This window comes from Heteronotia binoei, chromosome 10 (genome assembly GCF_032191835.1).
Source record: "Heteronotia binoei isolate CCM8104 ecotype False Entrance Well chromosome 10, APGP_CSIRO_Hbin_v1, whole genome shotgun sequence".
NCBI classification, from domain to species: Eukaryota; Metazoa; Chordata; class Lepidosauria; order Squamata; family Gekkonidae; genus Heteronotia; species Heteronotia binoei.
The window spans coordinates 36,206,568-36,220,525 of NC_083232.1; the positions used below are offsets into that span (position 1 = coordinate 36,206,568).

The following is a 13,958-nucleotide window of genomic DNA, read 5'->3' on the forward strand; positions in this document are numbered from 1 at the left end:
CCTGCTCACAGCCCAGAGCAATGAAGTCATGACCTAAGTTGTCATGCCTCCTGAACTACAAGTGGACTCTATAAGCCTTATCAACACTGGTAAATTGCACCCTGTTAGACATAACCTTTCAGGTTAACAACAGTCAGCTGATTGACTGCTTAACCAGGTATTCCTGTCTACTGTGTATAGTTCACAATGGCTTCTCAAGACTGCATTCTGACTCAACAATTGAGTTACAGTGATAGTGACAATCCTCCATCCAATCAAGAAGACAGTACTTGGGTAGAAGATTTCCCCCCTCTTAGTGTCTTTTCCTTCTTTCCTGGTAACAGATACTTTTATACTGATAATAATTGACATTATTATGTGGTTCACATACATAAGTAAATGATCCTTACAGCAGTCCTATATGTTAGATTTCCAGAGCAGCAGTCATATTAGTCTTCTGCAACCACAATGATGATGATGATGACGATAATAATAATAATACAGCTTTCAAGACTAATTTATTGTGAGATCTAACTCATGAAAGCTTCTGCCACAATAAACATGCTAGTCCTTAAGGTGTTACAACACTTTGTTATTTTCCCTGAATGATAGGTCAGTATTTTGGGGGTATATTACTGGGGTGGACAGTACAGTGACTTCGTAAGGTCACATCTAGTGAAATTGTGGTTGAGCTTAAATTTCAACTGGGGACCTCTCAGCTACCTCTCTGCACCTCTGCTCTGCATGAACTTTGTGTGTGTTTTGACCACAGAGCAAAATAAGAGAAGTGGCAGACAGAATCACAAACATACAATATCTGAATTAAGACAATGCTGTATAGTAACTGTTATGTATGAGCCTTAAAGTATGTACTTCCTGCCGGCTCATTGGAGCTAGGAAAGCAGAGCTTGTATAACAATGGGTAGTGGGATCCAAATACCTGCCATCCTGCACCAATCACAGACCCCTGCCTGTTTGAATGAACCAATGGCAGGCTAGCACGGGAGATTAGAGTTGTATATAAGTTTGGCCAACAAGCCCTTGGTCAGACTGTGTTGGAAGCAGCCTTCACCATGCTTCCCTTAATAAAGAGCTATCCTCACTATGATATCATCTCTGCAATGCTTTGAACCCACTATATTATAGTAGTGATGAAGGTGGGATCCTGGTATGCGACGGAGCAACAGACAGCACAACACACTGCGCCTCACAGCAAGCTCCAGCTCCGTGTATCGCACCACCATTGCTAACAAGAGTCGCCATGCCAGGACAAGAGATGAGTCAGAGCCAAGCTTCCAGCTCCGCCAGCACCGAGGAAACAGCTTCTCCGAGGGCCAACCCCGACCAGGCCGTGGTGCCTGGCCCCCATGGGCAACTGCTGGAGTTCAACCCCAATCAATCCGAAAGGTGGGACCAATACGTGAAGCGACTCAACTTCTACCTCCTCTACCACAACGTTGAAAACAAGTGGAAGCAGAAACAGTTTTTGCTCAGCCTCTGCGGAGAAGGCACACTGGCGCTAGCAGAGAGCCTGATGTCGCCTGTGCGGCTGACCGATGACACTGCCACATACAAGGTCATCATGGAGATGCTCACCGAGCATTTCTCACCCAGGCTGATGCTCACGACCCTGCGACTAGAATACCACAAGAGGATACATAACGCCGGTGAGACCGCTTCGACCTTCTTAGTGGAGGACATCCAGGTGCTCACCGAGGCGAGGGACCAGGTATGCCAGCTTCCCATGCCCTCCCCTGGCAAGTACAAGGTGACTGTGCTCATGGCGGGTAGACCCTGCCAGATGGTAATTGATTTGGGGTTGGGCCAGATGGTAATATCGGCCTGCAAATTCAGGGAACTGTGCCCAGGGAGGGAAGCCCAGTTGAACCCATCCCCCTTCGTAGTCCGGGACTTTCAGAGGAGGGAGGTCGCAGTACTGGGAATAGGAAATGTCCATGTCAAGTACAGCCAGTTTTCTGGCTGGCTGCCCCTGATAGTAGTCGAGGAGGACCTGCGCAGTCTACTGGGGTGGTCCTGGTTCAAGGCCCTGGGAATCCAGGTAACCAGCATCCATCATATGCTCGTGCCCTCCCAGATTAATTTCCAGAGGGTGTGCAAAGAATTCCCCACACGGGAGAACCAGTGACCCTACAACTGGACCCCAATGTGCAGCCTATTAGATTAAAGGCCTGGTGGGTGCCCCTGGCGTTAAAGCCCAAGATAGAGGAGGAGTTGGACTGCCTCGTGGCTCAAGGGGTACTGGAGCCAGTGGCGAACGCCAAATGGGAAACCCCCATAGTCTCTCCAGTAAAGCCCAACGGCAGTGTGAGCATTTGTGCAGATTACAAATGTATGATAAACAAGGCACTGCAAGGCCATGCTTTTCTGATGCCAGTGGTGGGTCATATGTTGGCCTCGCTGGCAGGAGCAAAGATTTTTGGGAAGCTAGATTTGGTTCAGACTTAGCAGCAGCTTCCAGTAGACACTGCCACTACAGATGCACAGACTATCATCACATACAGGGGGGCTTTCAGGGTCAAACGGCTGCAGTTCAGCATCAGCGTGGCCCCGGGGATCTTCCAGAACTTAATGGACTCTCTCCTTAAAGGCATTCCCAGGGTCCAGCCATTTTTCGATGATGTGCTGATTGCCGCAGCCACGGAGGAGGACTTTGCATCCTGCCTCCGAGCAGTATTACAGCATTTCGACGGGGTGGAGTTGAAGTTCAAGAGAGAGAAATATAAATTGGGGGTTACCAGCATCAACTTCCTGGGGTACAGGGTAGATGAGCAAGGGATTCACCTGGCAAGGGACAAAATCAGGGTGATTTGTGATGCACCGGCCCCTAGGAACAAGGCGGAACTACAATCATTTTTGGGACTTCTCAATTTCTACCACACCTTCCTTCCGCACAAGGTGGTGGTAGTGGAACCTCTGCACCACCTCCTGGACAAAAAGGCTCCGTGGGTTTGGGGTCATCAGCAAGTCTCGGCGTTTCAGGCAGTAAAGGACATTTTGACTTCCAACAGCTTGGCACACTTTGACAAGTGGCTGCCAGTCGTCTTGGCCTGCGATGCGTCACCATATGGGGTGGGGGTGGTCTTAGCTCATGTGCTGCTGGACTGCTGCGAGGTCCCGGTGGCATACTATTTCCAAACCTTTCAAAAGCCGGAGCGCAACTACGCGCAGATTGACAAGGAGGGTCTGGCTATAGTTGCAGGGGTAAAGAAACTTCATGACTATTGGTACAGCCAGCCCTTCACAATACACACAGACCACAAGCTCTTGCTAGGACTGTTTGCCCCCGACCACCAGACACCGCAAATGCTTTCACCGCGGGTCTTGCGATGGCCCATCTTCCTTGAGGGATACCAGTACAGCCTGTGCTACCGACCAGGGAAGGCGATGGGCCACGCAAACACGTTAAGCCAACGGCCACTGCTTTCATGGACCCAGATCCTGTTCTGGCTTGCCAGATCATGTCGTTGGTGTCCCTTCCGTACCACCTGGTACACGCTACGGACATTGCCCGATGCTCCATGAACGACAAGACTCTCTCGCGGGACCTGGACTGGATGCGGAGGGGATGGCCAGCGGGCAAAGTGGGGTCAGAATTCTCTGCATTGTATCCCACCAGGACAAATTGTCTGTACACAAGGGGTGTCTGTTGTGAGGAAACAGGGTGGTGGTACCCCCAGTTTTAAGGCAGCGGGTCCTCAATGAACTACATGAGATACACCCTGGTACTGTGCGCATGAAGGCTTTGCACTGTAGGATGCGATCAGGCAGCAAGGAAAGTTAGCAGCTGGCAAGAGCTAGCCTCCAGACATGGTGATTGGGGCTTCCGTTTGGTCCTACGTTCCATGGACTGTGGCAGGGTGTGGAGAGACAGGCAGGGGGTTGGAATGTTCAAGCACCGGAAGAAGCAGGAGATGGGAGGATCGAGGGGGCGTCATAGAATAGCTCCAGCATTTCATCGTTCCCTTTGGAGAATCCAGAAGGAATTCTCAGTCATTCTGGAAATCTGCTCTGCTGTTGAGTGATTTTTTGATTTTATTTTGTGATGTCAGTCAGTGATGTCATGTCTCCTCAGTGCCCCCACCATGGAAAAAAATCTAGTTATGGTGCTGTCTCTTTGATCTGAAACAGTCTGGGGGAGGGAAAGCTATTTGGCCTGTTGAGGTAACCCATGAGTGTTGAGTTTCCTCAGCAGGCTAAGTAGTGTGCCCCAAGACCACAATAGGTTGGGAAAATGGTTTTTATTTTTTGTGGGAAGGATGAAACCCCTTCTGCACACACCACAGGTATGATCCAGAACAGGCATGATGTATGCAGAAACTGAGGGAGACCTACAACTCACATGAGAGATCCAACCTGCATACTCCATGATGTATGAATCAGCAAGCTACTTTTAGCCTGAACAAGCTTACTTAGAAGAAGTCCAATTTATTTCAATCCTGTGAGCTGCATCCTAAAATGCTAAAGGGAATTAAGGTACAGAATTAAAAGTCTTTTCTAATTTATTATACACCTGAGAATCCAACATTGCAACTTATAAAAAAAGTCACGAAACAAATGCCAGGTTGCTATTTTGAAAAATCGGAATGACTTAAAATGACATCAACTGTTTAAAACACCCAGGATGATAAAGGCTACATGGGCTGGAAACCCTCCCCCCAATAGATGCCAAAATGTTAGCATCTCTGTGTCTGCTTCCAGGAAAGAAATCATCTCTGCAAGGGCAGGTATCATATTTGACTGATAGTTGCAAAATTTCCAAAGTCAAACTTGCAATGTTTATGGGCTCCCTGACAGGCTGCTGAATTATCATGTACGTTCTCCAAAGCATTAAGCTGACTACTGATGCCTATAATTCAGGGAGTGAATGCCCAAGGTCTTACTTTTGGTCTATAAAGGAACAGGTAATCTAGTTCTAATCTACCCAAGAGACCATCTGCTCTTGAAACAGTAGAGTTTGATAAGACAGGATAGGCTCCCTGATTCACTGAGTCATTCAAAATGTTCAAGACCTAAGACCCTCTTCTCTTCGAAGTCCTTGACACTGAAATTCTGTCTCCCTCTATATTGCACTACTCAAACAAAGTTCCATTTGCTGCAAGTTACACTATACGGTAGCAAGCACACTATAATGAAACCTGACATTTCACTCTATGTGGCAGGGCCAGAATGGGCTATGCTGAAATCTGGAGCTGGGAGCTATTACTAAAAAACAAAGAAAGATTAAACAATATACATTTTACTGCACTGGGTACTGGTTTAAAATGTGTTTAGGGAATGGAATAGTTTTGGAAATACAATTTATTTGGTCATACAGTGTTTATAACCTCATACTAACAGTAGGAGAAAAGGTCTCCAGTTTCTTTCAGATTCCTCCAAAAGTTTCTTTTACTCCAGTCTGTTGGAATGAGTGGCATACATGGACTAATTTTACCCAGTATAATCCTAACCCAATTTCCATATGCAAAACAATCTCATATATCAGAATTTTAGTTTATCTGAGCAAATTCATAATCCCTTTATTATGAAGTGACCATGAGGTCTTAACACTTAATAGGATCACATTTTGCTAAATGAGAATCTTCTTCTGATGGTAGAAGGGCTTCCTCCAGCAAGCCAACACTCTCATTGAACAGAAGAGTCTATCTGGAATCACTCACATGCACACATACCAGTGTGGTGTAGAGTGCCAGTCTCAAACAACACAGATCTAGGTTCAAACCCCCACACAACCCTGATGTTTACTGGATGACCTTGGCCGGTCATTCTCTTTCAGCCTAACGGACATTGTACCGGTAAAAAAGAGGAAGGTGCATGCCATAAGGGCCGGATCCTTTCATCAAGACTTCCTCCCACAGAACGACTTTTCTCCATCAGAGGAAACCTTGTGCCATCAAAAAGTCATTCCTAATTGGAGGAAGTCTTTTTTCCTTTAAGGAAAACTTAGAGAACCACCACAGGAGTGAAATTGATGGAGGGAAGTCACAAGATACAAGCAATAATGTCATAAGCAAATGAGCAACTAGTCAGTATTTTTACAGGAGGTCACAGAGTTAATGCTACAAATCTTAGATCCAGTGATGTAAATGACTGGTGGGGGGGACAGCCTGGACTATGATGCCAGTACAACCGTTGCCAAGCTTTTCCCCCTTCAACCACTGCCAGGACTATACCTATGGAAATAGACTGAGCAGAGCATTCTGTTTTTTAATTAAACTACATTGCTATCCTGAGCATAGTTAACCTGAGGACCTGGGAAAGAAGCTCTTTCATCTTGCTCTCCTCCTTGGATGGGTCATGAACAACTAAATTTATATCTAGGGACTCCACCCTGTCTATGTGGTAAGGACTATGGTGGGTCAGGCAGAGCCAAGGGTGGGTTCTTGAGAGGCAGCCAAAGCTCAAGCAAGAGAAACTGAGTCAGGAGTCCAGTTCAAGAGTTCAGAGCCAAGTACGGTAAGCTGTTACCAAGGTGTTATTTGAGATGCACAGTCTAGCAAGCCAAGGGTTACTCACAAGCAGGAGTCAAGCAGAGCCAAAAGCCATAGACAGAAGCCAGTTCAAGGGTCACTCAAGCAAGGCAGTATCCAAGGCTGTGGTCACCAGTGCGCCCTCTAAGCTGTGGAGTCTTGTGAGCAAAAATTCTACTTTGTGAGCTACTGGCATTAAAGTTGTGAGTGATCAATTTGGTTACTGCATCAATTAGTTTGCTCTGGGGCCATCCTTCCTGTACTAAGACAAAAATGTGTGAGCCGGAGGCTAAAGAACTATGAGCTAGCTCACACTAACTCAGCTTAGTGGGAACACTGATAGTCACTTGAAGTTGTTAAGGTTCAGTGTAGGGCAAGCCAGTTCCGTGTAGTGGTTAAGAGCAATAGACCCTAATCTGGAGAAATGGCTTTGATTCCCCACTCCTCCACATGGAGCCAGCTGGGTGACCTTGGGTTAGTCACAGTTCTGTCAGAGCTGTTCTCTCAAGAGCAGTTCTCTCATAGCTCTCTCAGCTCCACCTACCTCACAGGGTGTGTTGAGACTGTAAGCCACTCTGAAACTCCAAGTGAAGGGCTGGGTATAAATCCAATCCTTCTTTGCCTTCATCTTCTCAGAGTGTGTAAACCCTGGAGGACAATAGCTATTCAATGCTGCTTGTAAATGGACAGGTTCATAACCAGATGAGCATCCACAGCTACATGTGAGGCAGCATTCTGTTGCCTTAGTCATGTTTTGAAACCACAACAGCTGTTGATATCCCATCAGCAGAAACACAGTCTAGTACTGCTGCACTCACAAATAAGGACCAGAACCAGAAACTTTTTTTAGAAACAAATATGACAAGTAATACAATGGTAGCATCTTTGTGATTAGATGACAGACAGACAGACAGACAGACAGACAGACAGATAGATAGATAGATAGATAGATAGATAGATAGATAGATGATAGATAGACGGATAACGTGACAGACAGACAGATAGATGATAGATAGATAGATAGATAGATAGATAGATAGATAGATAGATAGATAGATGGATGATAGATGGATGATAGATAGATAGATAGATAGATAGATAGATAGATAGATAGATGGATGATAGATAGATAGATAGATAGATAGATAGATAGATAGAGTGACAAACCAAAAGATCTGTAATGGTTAGCATTTTTGAAATAAATGGGAAACGTATTTAATCGATAAATGGGTGAAAAATGACATAATTATTTATTATTTATGTCAAAATCTAAGCATAATGGGTGCCCCACAAAAATTTTTTTTGCCCCCTGACTTTTAAATTCCTAGCTACGGCCCTGATTCAGTTTTTTGTGTTCATGTGTTCACAAACACTGCTTAGGATTGGTTCAGTTAAGAGACCAGCGGAAATATCCAAGATTCTGTACAAGACAGAAGTTTAAGCACAATACTAAAAGCTGCATGACTGGCAAAATAAATGGTGCTGGCTGGCTTCCTAAAAAGTGATCCTCTATTGTGAACAGTAACAACAGGTATTAAGGCTGTACATGATTCAGCAGCACAATTTCAAATATACTGGACTTCTTCAGGCCATTCATGTGCATGACAAATGTCAAAGAGAAAAACGTTCAGCAGCATCAGCAGTTAGCAATGCTCTATTGATAATGAATGATGATGAGAACTTACGCTGCCATTTTACTGGAAAGTCACATTTTGTTGCAAACAGTCAAAAATATTCCGAGGTTTAGCAAAATTCCCCTGTCTAATGAGGACTAGCTATTTAAAAACAACTGAGAAAGAAGGGGGAAAACCCCCTTTGGTGAACTGATGAAACTGGTAATGCTTTATTGCTCGTAGCTACCAACCAGCTAAATTGTGATTGCTTCCATTTAGAACATGTTGCCCTGGGAAACCTAAAGTAATTAAAGAGAGGCTGGAGAAGTAATAATGCAGAAGGGATGGGGGAGTCTGCACCAACAAAGCAATCTTTTAAGGGAAGAAAACATCACAGGCAAAGTGTGGTAGCAGGTTCTCATATTATTCTTTTATCTTGAGTTGAAAAGTTGCTGAACAAAGGTAATCGGGATTTTTTTAAACCCATTTAAAAAAAACACAAAGCCTTTGTACAAAGGAAAAATATAGACAGAGAAATAGAAGGAAGGAGATACTTAAAGATTTTCACCTATTAAGCAAAAGGAGAAATGCTCTTTAGTCTTTTCATAGTGAAAAAGAACCCATCCCCCACTTATAGACAGAATTAGCTGCAGATTCCTGCTGAAATTTTTAGAAAATGAATGTAATCTATCCAATAGCATATCAAGCACAGACTCAACAGAAACATTCCATGCCAGTTTCCAATTGGTGAGTTGAACCTCATGAGACTTCCTCTTACTGAAAGTTTTTTTTATTGTTGTTAGGACCCCATTCTTTGTGGTGGTCTAGGCTACAGGGCAAAGTTGAGGTCATAGCAGAAGATCTATAGACACTGGACCACCATATTAAAAACCTGTTATCGTTTTGATGTGCTGTCTCTATTTGTGCCCTCATAGATGCTGTTTCAGACCACAGCAGAATAAAATCTATTCAGACCAAGGCACATATTCTGGGGAGTGTTTTCACAGTGTGAGCCATGAGCAGTGATCCAAAATGAGAAAACTGCTGCAATGCTATATCCATAATTCAAAAGTCTCTCAACACTATCTAGATGGTGATTTACTGATAGCTCACAGTGGTGCAGCATCCCCAATGCCTGCTGGAGTGACTGTCAACTGAACTAGTGCAAACGGTCAGTCAGGTTCTCCAGAAAGTCTGACAACAAAAAATCCTTTAAGATGATTTGAGCAAAGGGTATAGACAAACTGTGTCACAGCTGACCTATCATCATTTAAGCTATCCCTCTGTGTCCCCCTTGGAGAAGCAATGTTCCTGCCTAAGTTGAGTTGAGCACATGCTTAAGTATCTCTCTTGAAAATCAGTAGGTTGCTTCCTCCTGTCGTAGAGCAAAATTGCAGAAGGGATCTTGGCTGCTTTCCCTTTCCCACTTCAGCAAATCATTGAAAAATATGGAGAATATACTACAGGAGGGCTGTAGCAAAGTGAAGGAATCAAGAGAAATCGCCCTTCCCCACACTACTTGAACTCTTCCATGAACAGAAAGAAAACTGCATGAGTATGGACGGATGCTTTATGCTGATATCCTCACTTTTATGACAACACACCCTTTCTATGCCCCACAATGTTGCTGAAGGCTCCCCAACCCTGCAGAGCAGCCTTTTAGGGGTCCAATGGGTTCCTATGGAAAGGTAAAGATCTCTTCCATGAACTCACTACAGCTGCAATTAGTTGTATCTCAAAAGTACCTAAAGTGACTATATCATGCCCTATCGTTTTATTTTATTAATTACCAATATCACAAGGTTGTACACCTCATGAACGAAATTACAATATAGGCTGTTTTCAGACATTATTACTTGGAAGGCCAACAACTGCACATGGATCCATCCAGTATATGTGTCATCATGTTGTTTGAAAGGGGAAAATGAGAATTTCAGTTTTGGCACATGGAGACCAGAACCCTGAACATTCATGGTTTCATGTCACATGTACAGAGGCTATATACATGTGCAAAATCCTTGTACTGCCCTTTTCAGACATCATAGTGACCACATATATTGGGAGGATCATGGGTAGTGATCACTCTTGTTACATTTGCTGGCAGCCTTCTGTTACTTGTTGAAACGCCTGAAAAGGGCATAGAGCACTGTGCATGCTAAGCGTCTTGCCAGAAACTATGATAAATGCCCACTAAATGATTGTGTGGTTTTTCACAAGAGTAAAATAATGTTGCAGTCCGAGCCTTTCAAGTACAAATCAGTATGCCACTTGTTTCCCCCCGAGATGTAGTTTTTATCATCAATGACAAAAGAGGCATTGTTTTAAACATGGTGTTAAACAAATCACCGAACAGACTCATGTTTTGCAATTGGGGGGGGGGGGGGTGTCATAATTAGAGGAGTGCAACTAGTGGCAAATTATTCATGAACATATTCTCTAACACTGCTATCATTTTTCATTCAGCCATAACTGCCACTATCGCCATCTGCTTATTGCCAACCCCACAGAAATTATTCTTCTTAAATATGAATAGTTAAACAAATGATCCTCACAGGGCAACTTTATTCACATGCAAATAAAGGGCTGGGTGTGTGTACCCACTGTGTGGAAGATTTCAATAATGAATGGCTTCTCTATAGCGTGACATACTTCTAAGTGCCAGAGATGATGTCACACTGACAGTGATGTCTATTGAAATGCATGCAGTGGCCCCAGTGACACAATGCCACCAAGAGACACTACAGGCCCCCAGAGAAAGGATCTCCCCTGAGGTGCCTATCACATCATGCAGATCCAACTCAAACATGATACATGAAAACAAAGCACATGAAGTGCTCAGTCTAATCTTCCTCCTCTGTGTGACTAAAGAGACCTACATTTTGTCCCTTAATCCCCCACCTCTCAGCAACCCTGCAGTCATGCATACAGTGGAGATGATGCAGAAGAGTTATGTAGCAAAATGGGCTTCTCACTGACAAGTGTTGAATCCTCCTATGTTCTGTAGCTAGCTACCTCTACCTCAACAACCTCATGGCCTGTGGTCATTTTCAAAATAATGCTTTTCTTACAGATAGTTGTAATAGATCCCAGCAGATCTATAATAGATCCCAGCAGAGAGAAAAAGCAACCAGAGAAAGATGGGGATGGGTTTGCACTCTTCAGTCAAATCTAGCATGGCCCTCTGAGGTCTCCACGCTAATTTTTCTGATTCAGAAATGAATGCTTGCATTAGGAAAAGACTATAAAATATAATTTGGAATGACTTTGAGGATATTTTGAAGAGTCTGAGTCTATTCTCTGGATTTTTTTTTAAAAAAATGAGTATAGTACTATGAGATTTATATCAACATCTCTAAAGTACAATATAATAATCATGTTGAACACTGTTGAATACTGTTTCCAAGCACCTTTGCTTGACTGCAGAAGTATTTTTTTGCTTAGACATTCTTTTATGTTTGAAGTGCTCTGCTTTTTCCTCCCCTATTAATCTTGTAAAAAATATGACATTTTCAGCCTTGACCTCAATAGCCCAGGCAGGTCCGATCTTGTCAGATCTTGGAAGCTAAGCAGGGCCAGCCCTGGCTAGTATTTGGATGGGAGACTTCCAACAAGTACCAGGGTTGTGATGCAGAGACAGACAAGGCAAGCCACCTCTGAATGTCCTTTGTCTTCAAGCCCCACTAACTTGCCAGAAATCAGCTTGACTTGATGGTAAGAACCAGTAAAAAAAAAATAACCCAGATATTTGCAAGCCCAGTCTAGCCTGATCTTGCCAGATCTCAGAAGCTAAGTAGTGTTGGCCCTGGTTATTATTTGGATGGGAGACCACCAAGGAAGAGGCATTATGAAGAGGCTGGCAACCCATCTCTGAACATCTCTTGGCTTGAAAACCAAGTAAGTTAGCTGTGAGTTGATCAGACTTTCCATTACCAGCAGCTTGAGACTCTGCTGTGTGTGTGTGTTTTCCTGCAAAAGAAAATATTGAGCAACAGTGTAGTAGGAAATGAGAGCAGTAAGCTCATGTTTGAGGAAATAAACCTGGAAAGGTTTACAGTGTTAGATACATGGAGGTAAAGTGGAAAGAGAAGTAAAAATTTGCAGTTATTGCCCAGTTAATATCTGCTTCTCTGTGTGTGTGTGTGTGTGTGTGTGTGCTGAGTACCATCAAGTTGCTTCCAACTTGTGGCAACCATATGAATTAATAACCTCCAAAATGTCCTATCGTCAACTGCTTTGCTCAGGTCTTGTAAAATGAGGGCCATGTCTTCCTTACATGCTTCAGTACCTGAGCATATATTTGTGTGTAATTGTTTTCTATAGCTGCCATAATCTACATTGTCTAAAAATTTAAATTCTAATAAAACTGTATTATGTTGTTTTTGTTTTGTTTTTTAAAAAACCCTGCATTTGACTGTGCTGCTAAGAATTTTAAATGATTGTTTTACAGTCAGGTTATACCTGTCATTTTTACCATTAAGTACTTTTTCAACTGACTGTCTTCTGATGTCTTGTAAGTGTCAGCACTCCTAAACTAGGGAATGCATCCTGGACCTATTATCTATCTCCTAATTTACAGTCCTTGTCTAAACAATGGCTACACATTCTGAGCCTTCTTCATAGCAAAAGAATGATCATCATCCAGTAGAAGTGCTGTGTATGGATGTAGTGTGCTTGTGTGAGGAAGGAGTAAGTTAGCAAACACTACACAGCAGGCAATAATTTTGATGTATTTTTTTTTGGTCTACAGTTATTGATAAGTTCCCCATGTTTGGTAGCTGTAATTGCATGGCTCACCTTTAAAAAATTCACTTACATCTTTAATGTTCAGGTTGAACCAGTGGCCCTGGGTTGTTGTTTTTTTAAATTGCTAACAATGCAGACCTACATGCTTCTAAAATCCATTGAAGTAAATGGATTTAACAGATGTAGAATTGCACTGTTATTTTAATACTTGTAGAACCACATACCTCCTAATACACATTCTGGGGTGAAAGAAATATCATCGAGGGCAAATTCTAGGAGCTCCTTTGCTCCCACTTCAGCTTCAAAGGCCACTCTGAAAGGACTGTTGCTGGAAAGGACCACACTGGCATATGTCCATGCATTTCTTTTATTTTCAGTTGCTGACCACATCAAAATATCCATTCCAAATTCTTCAACAGTGTATATCTATTAGAAGAAAGCAAAAAAAAAAGTGTTTTTGTCAGTCTTATTTGTCATCGTGTACCATGTTGGGTGGCCCATACACAGGCCTTTGAATAGCTCACTTGGCTGTGCTCCAGGCCTCCGCACAGAAGGGGAAGGAGTTCATGCACCAATTTCCTTCTTCTTCCCATTCTATCACTTGGCCATCCTCCCAGTCTTTTGCCTCTCTGTGTGGGCCTGACTAGGTGGCAAGGAACTAAGGTTGCCAGCTTCTACATGGGATTGCAGATCTCTCAGAATTACAACTGATCTCCTGACAATATTGAGCAGTTTTTCTGGAGCAAAAGACTGCTATGGAGGGTTGACTCTATGGCATTACACCTTGCTGAAGTCCCTATCCTGCCCCTCTCAACCCCCACCCTCCTCAGGCTTCACCTCCAAATTTCCAGGAAATTTCCCAATATGTAGTTGGCAATCTATGTGCAAGGACTTAAATGGTGCTTTGTGGACTCTAAAACTCTGTCCCTTTAATCCCCATCTCAGTTCATGCAAGGTCCTGATTCTGCTCCATCACTTCTTGCAACTGGCCCAATGCTTTTGATGTATTGCTGGCTCTGGATGGCTCTGCTAGTTGCCAGGATAGGGTTGCCAGGTCCAGGCTGAGAAATACATGGGGGTCTGGGGGGGGTGGAGCCTGAGGAGGCCGGGTTTGAGGAAGAGAAGAAGAAGAAGA

At 43.6% G+C, this 13,958-nt stretch overlaps 1 protein-coding gene across 1 annotated transcript in view; it reads right to left on the reverse strand.

Moving 5' to 3' along the window:
* Nucleotides 1-13,958, reverse strand: part of MALRD1 (MAM and LDL receptor class A domain containing 1) — a 367,497-nt gene that overhangs the window by 96,243 nt on the left and 257,296 nt on the right. The window contains exon 23 of the mRNA XM_060248396.1: nucleotides 13,048-13,249. Within this exon, the coding sequence (XP_060104379.1) occupies nucleotides 13,048-13,249 (202 nt within the window). The remainder of the gene's footprint in view (nucleotides 1-13,047; nucleotides 13,250-13,958) is intronic.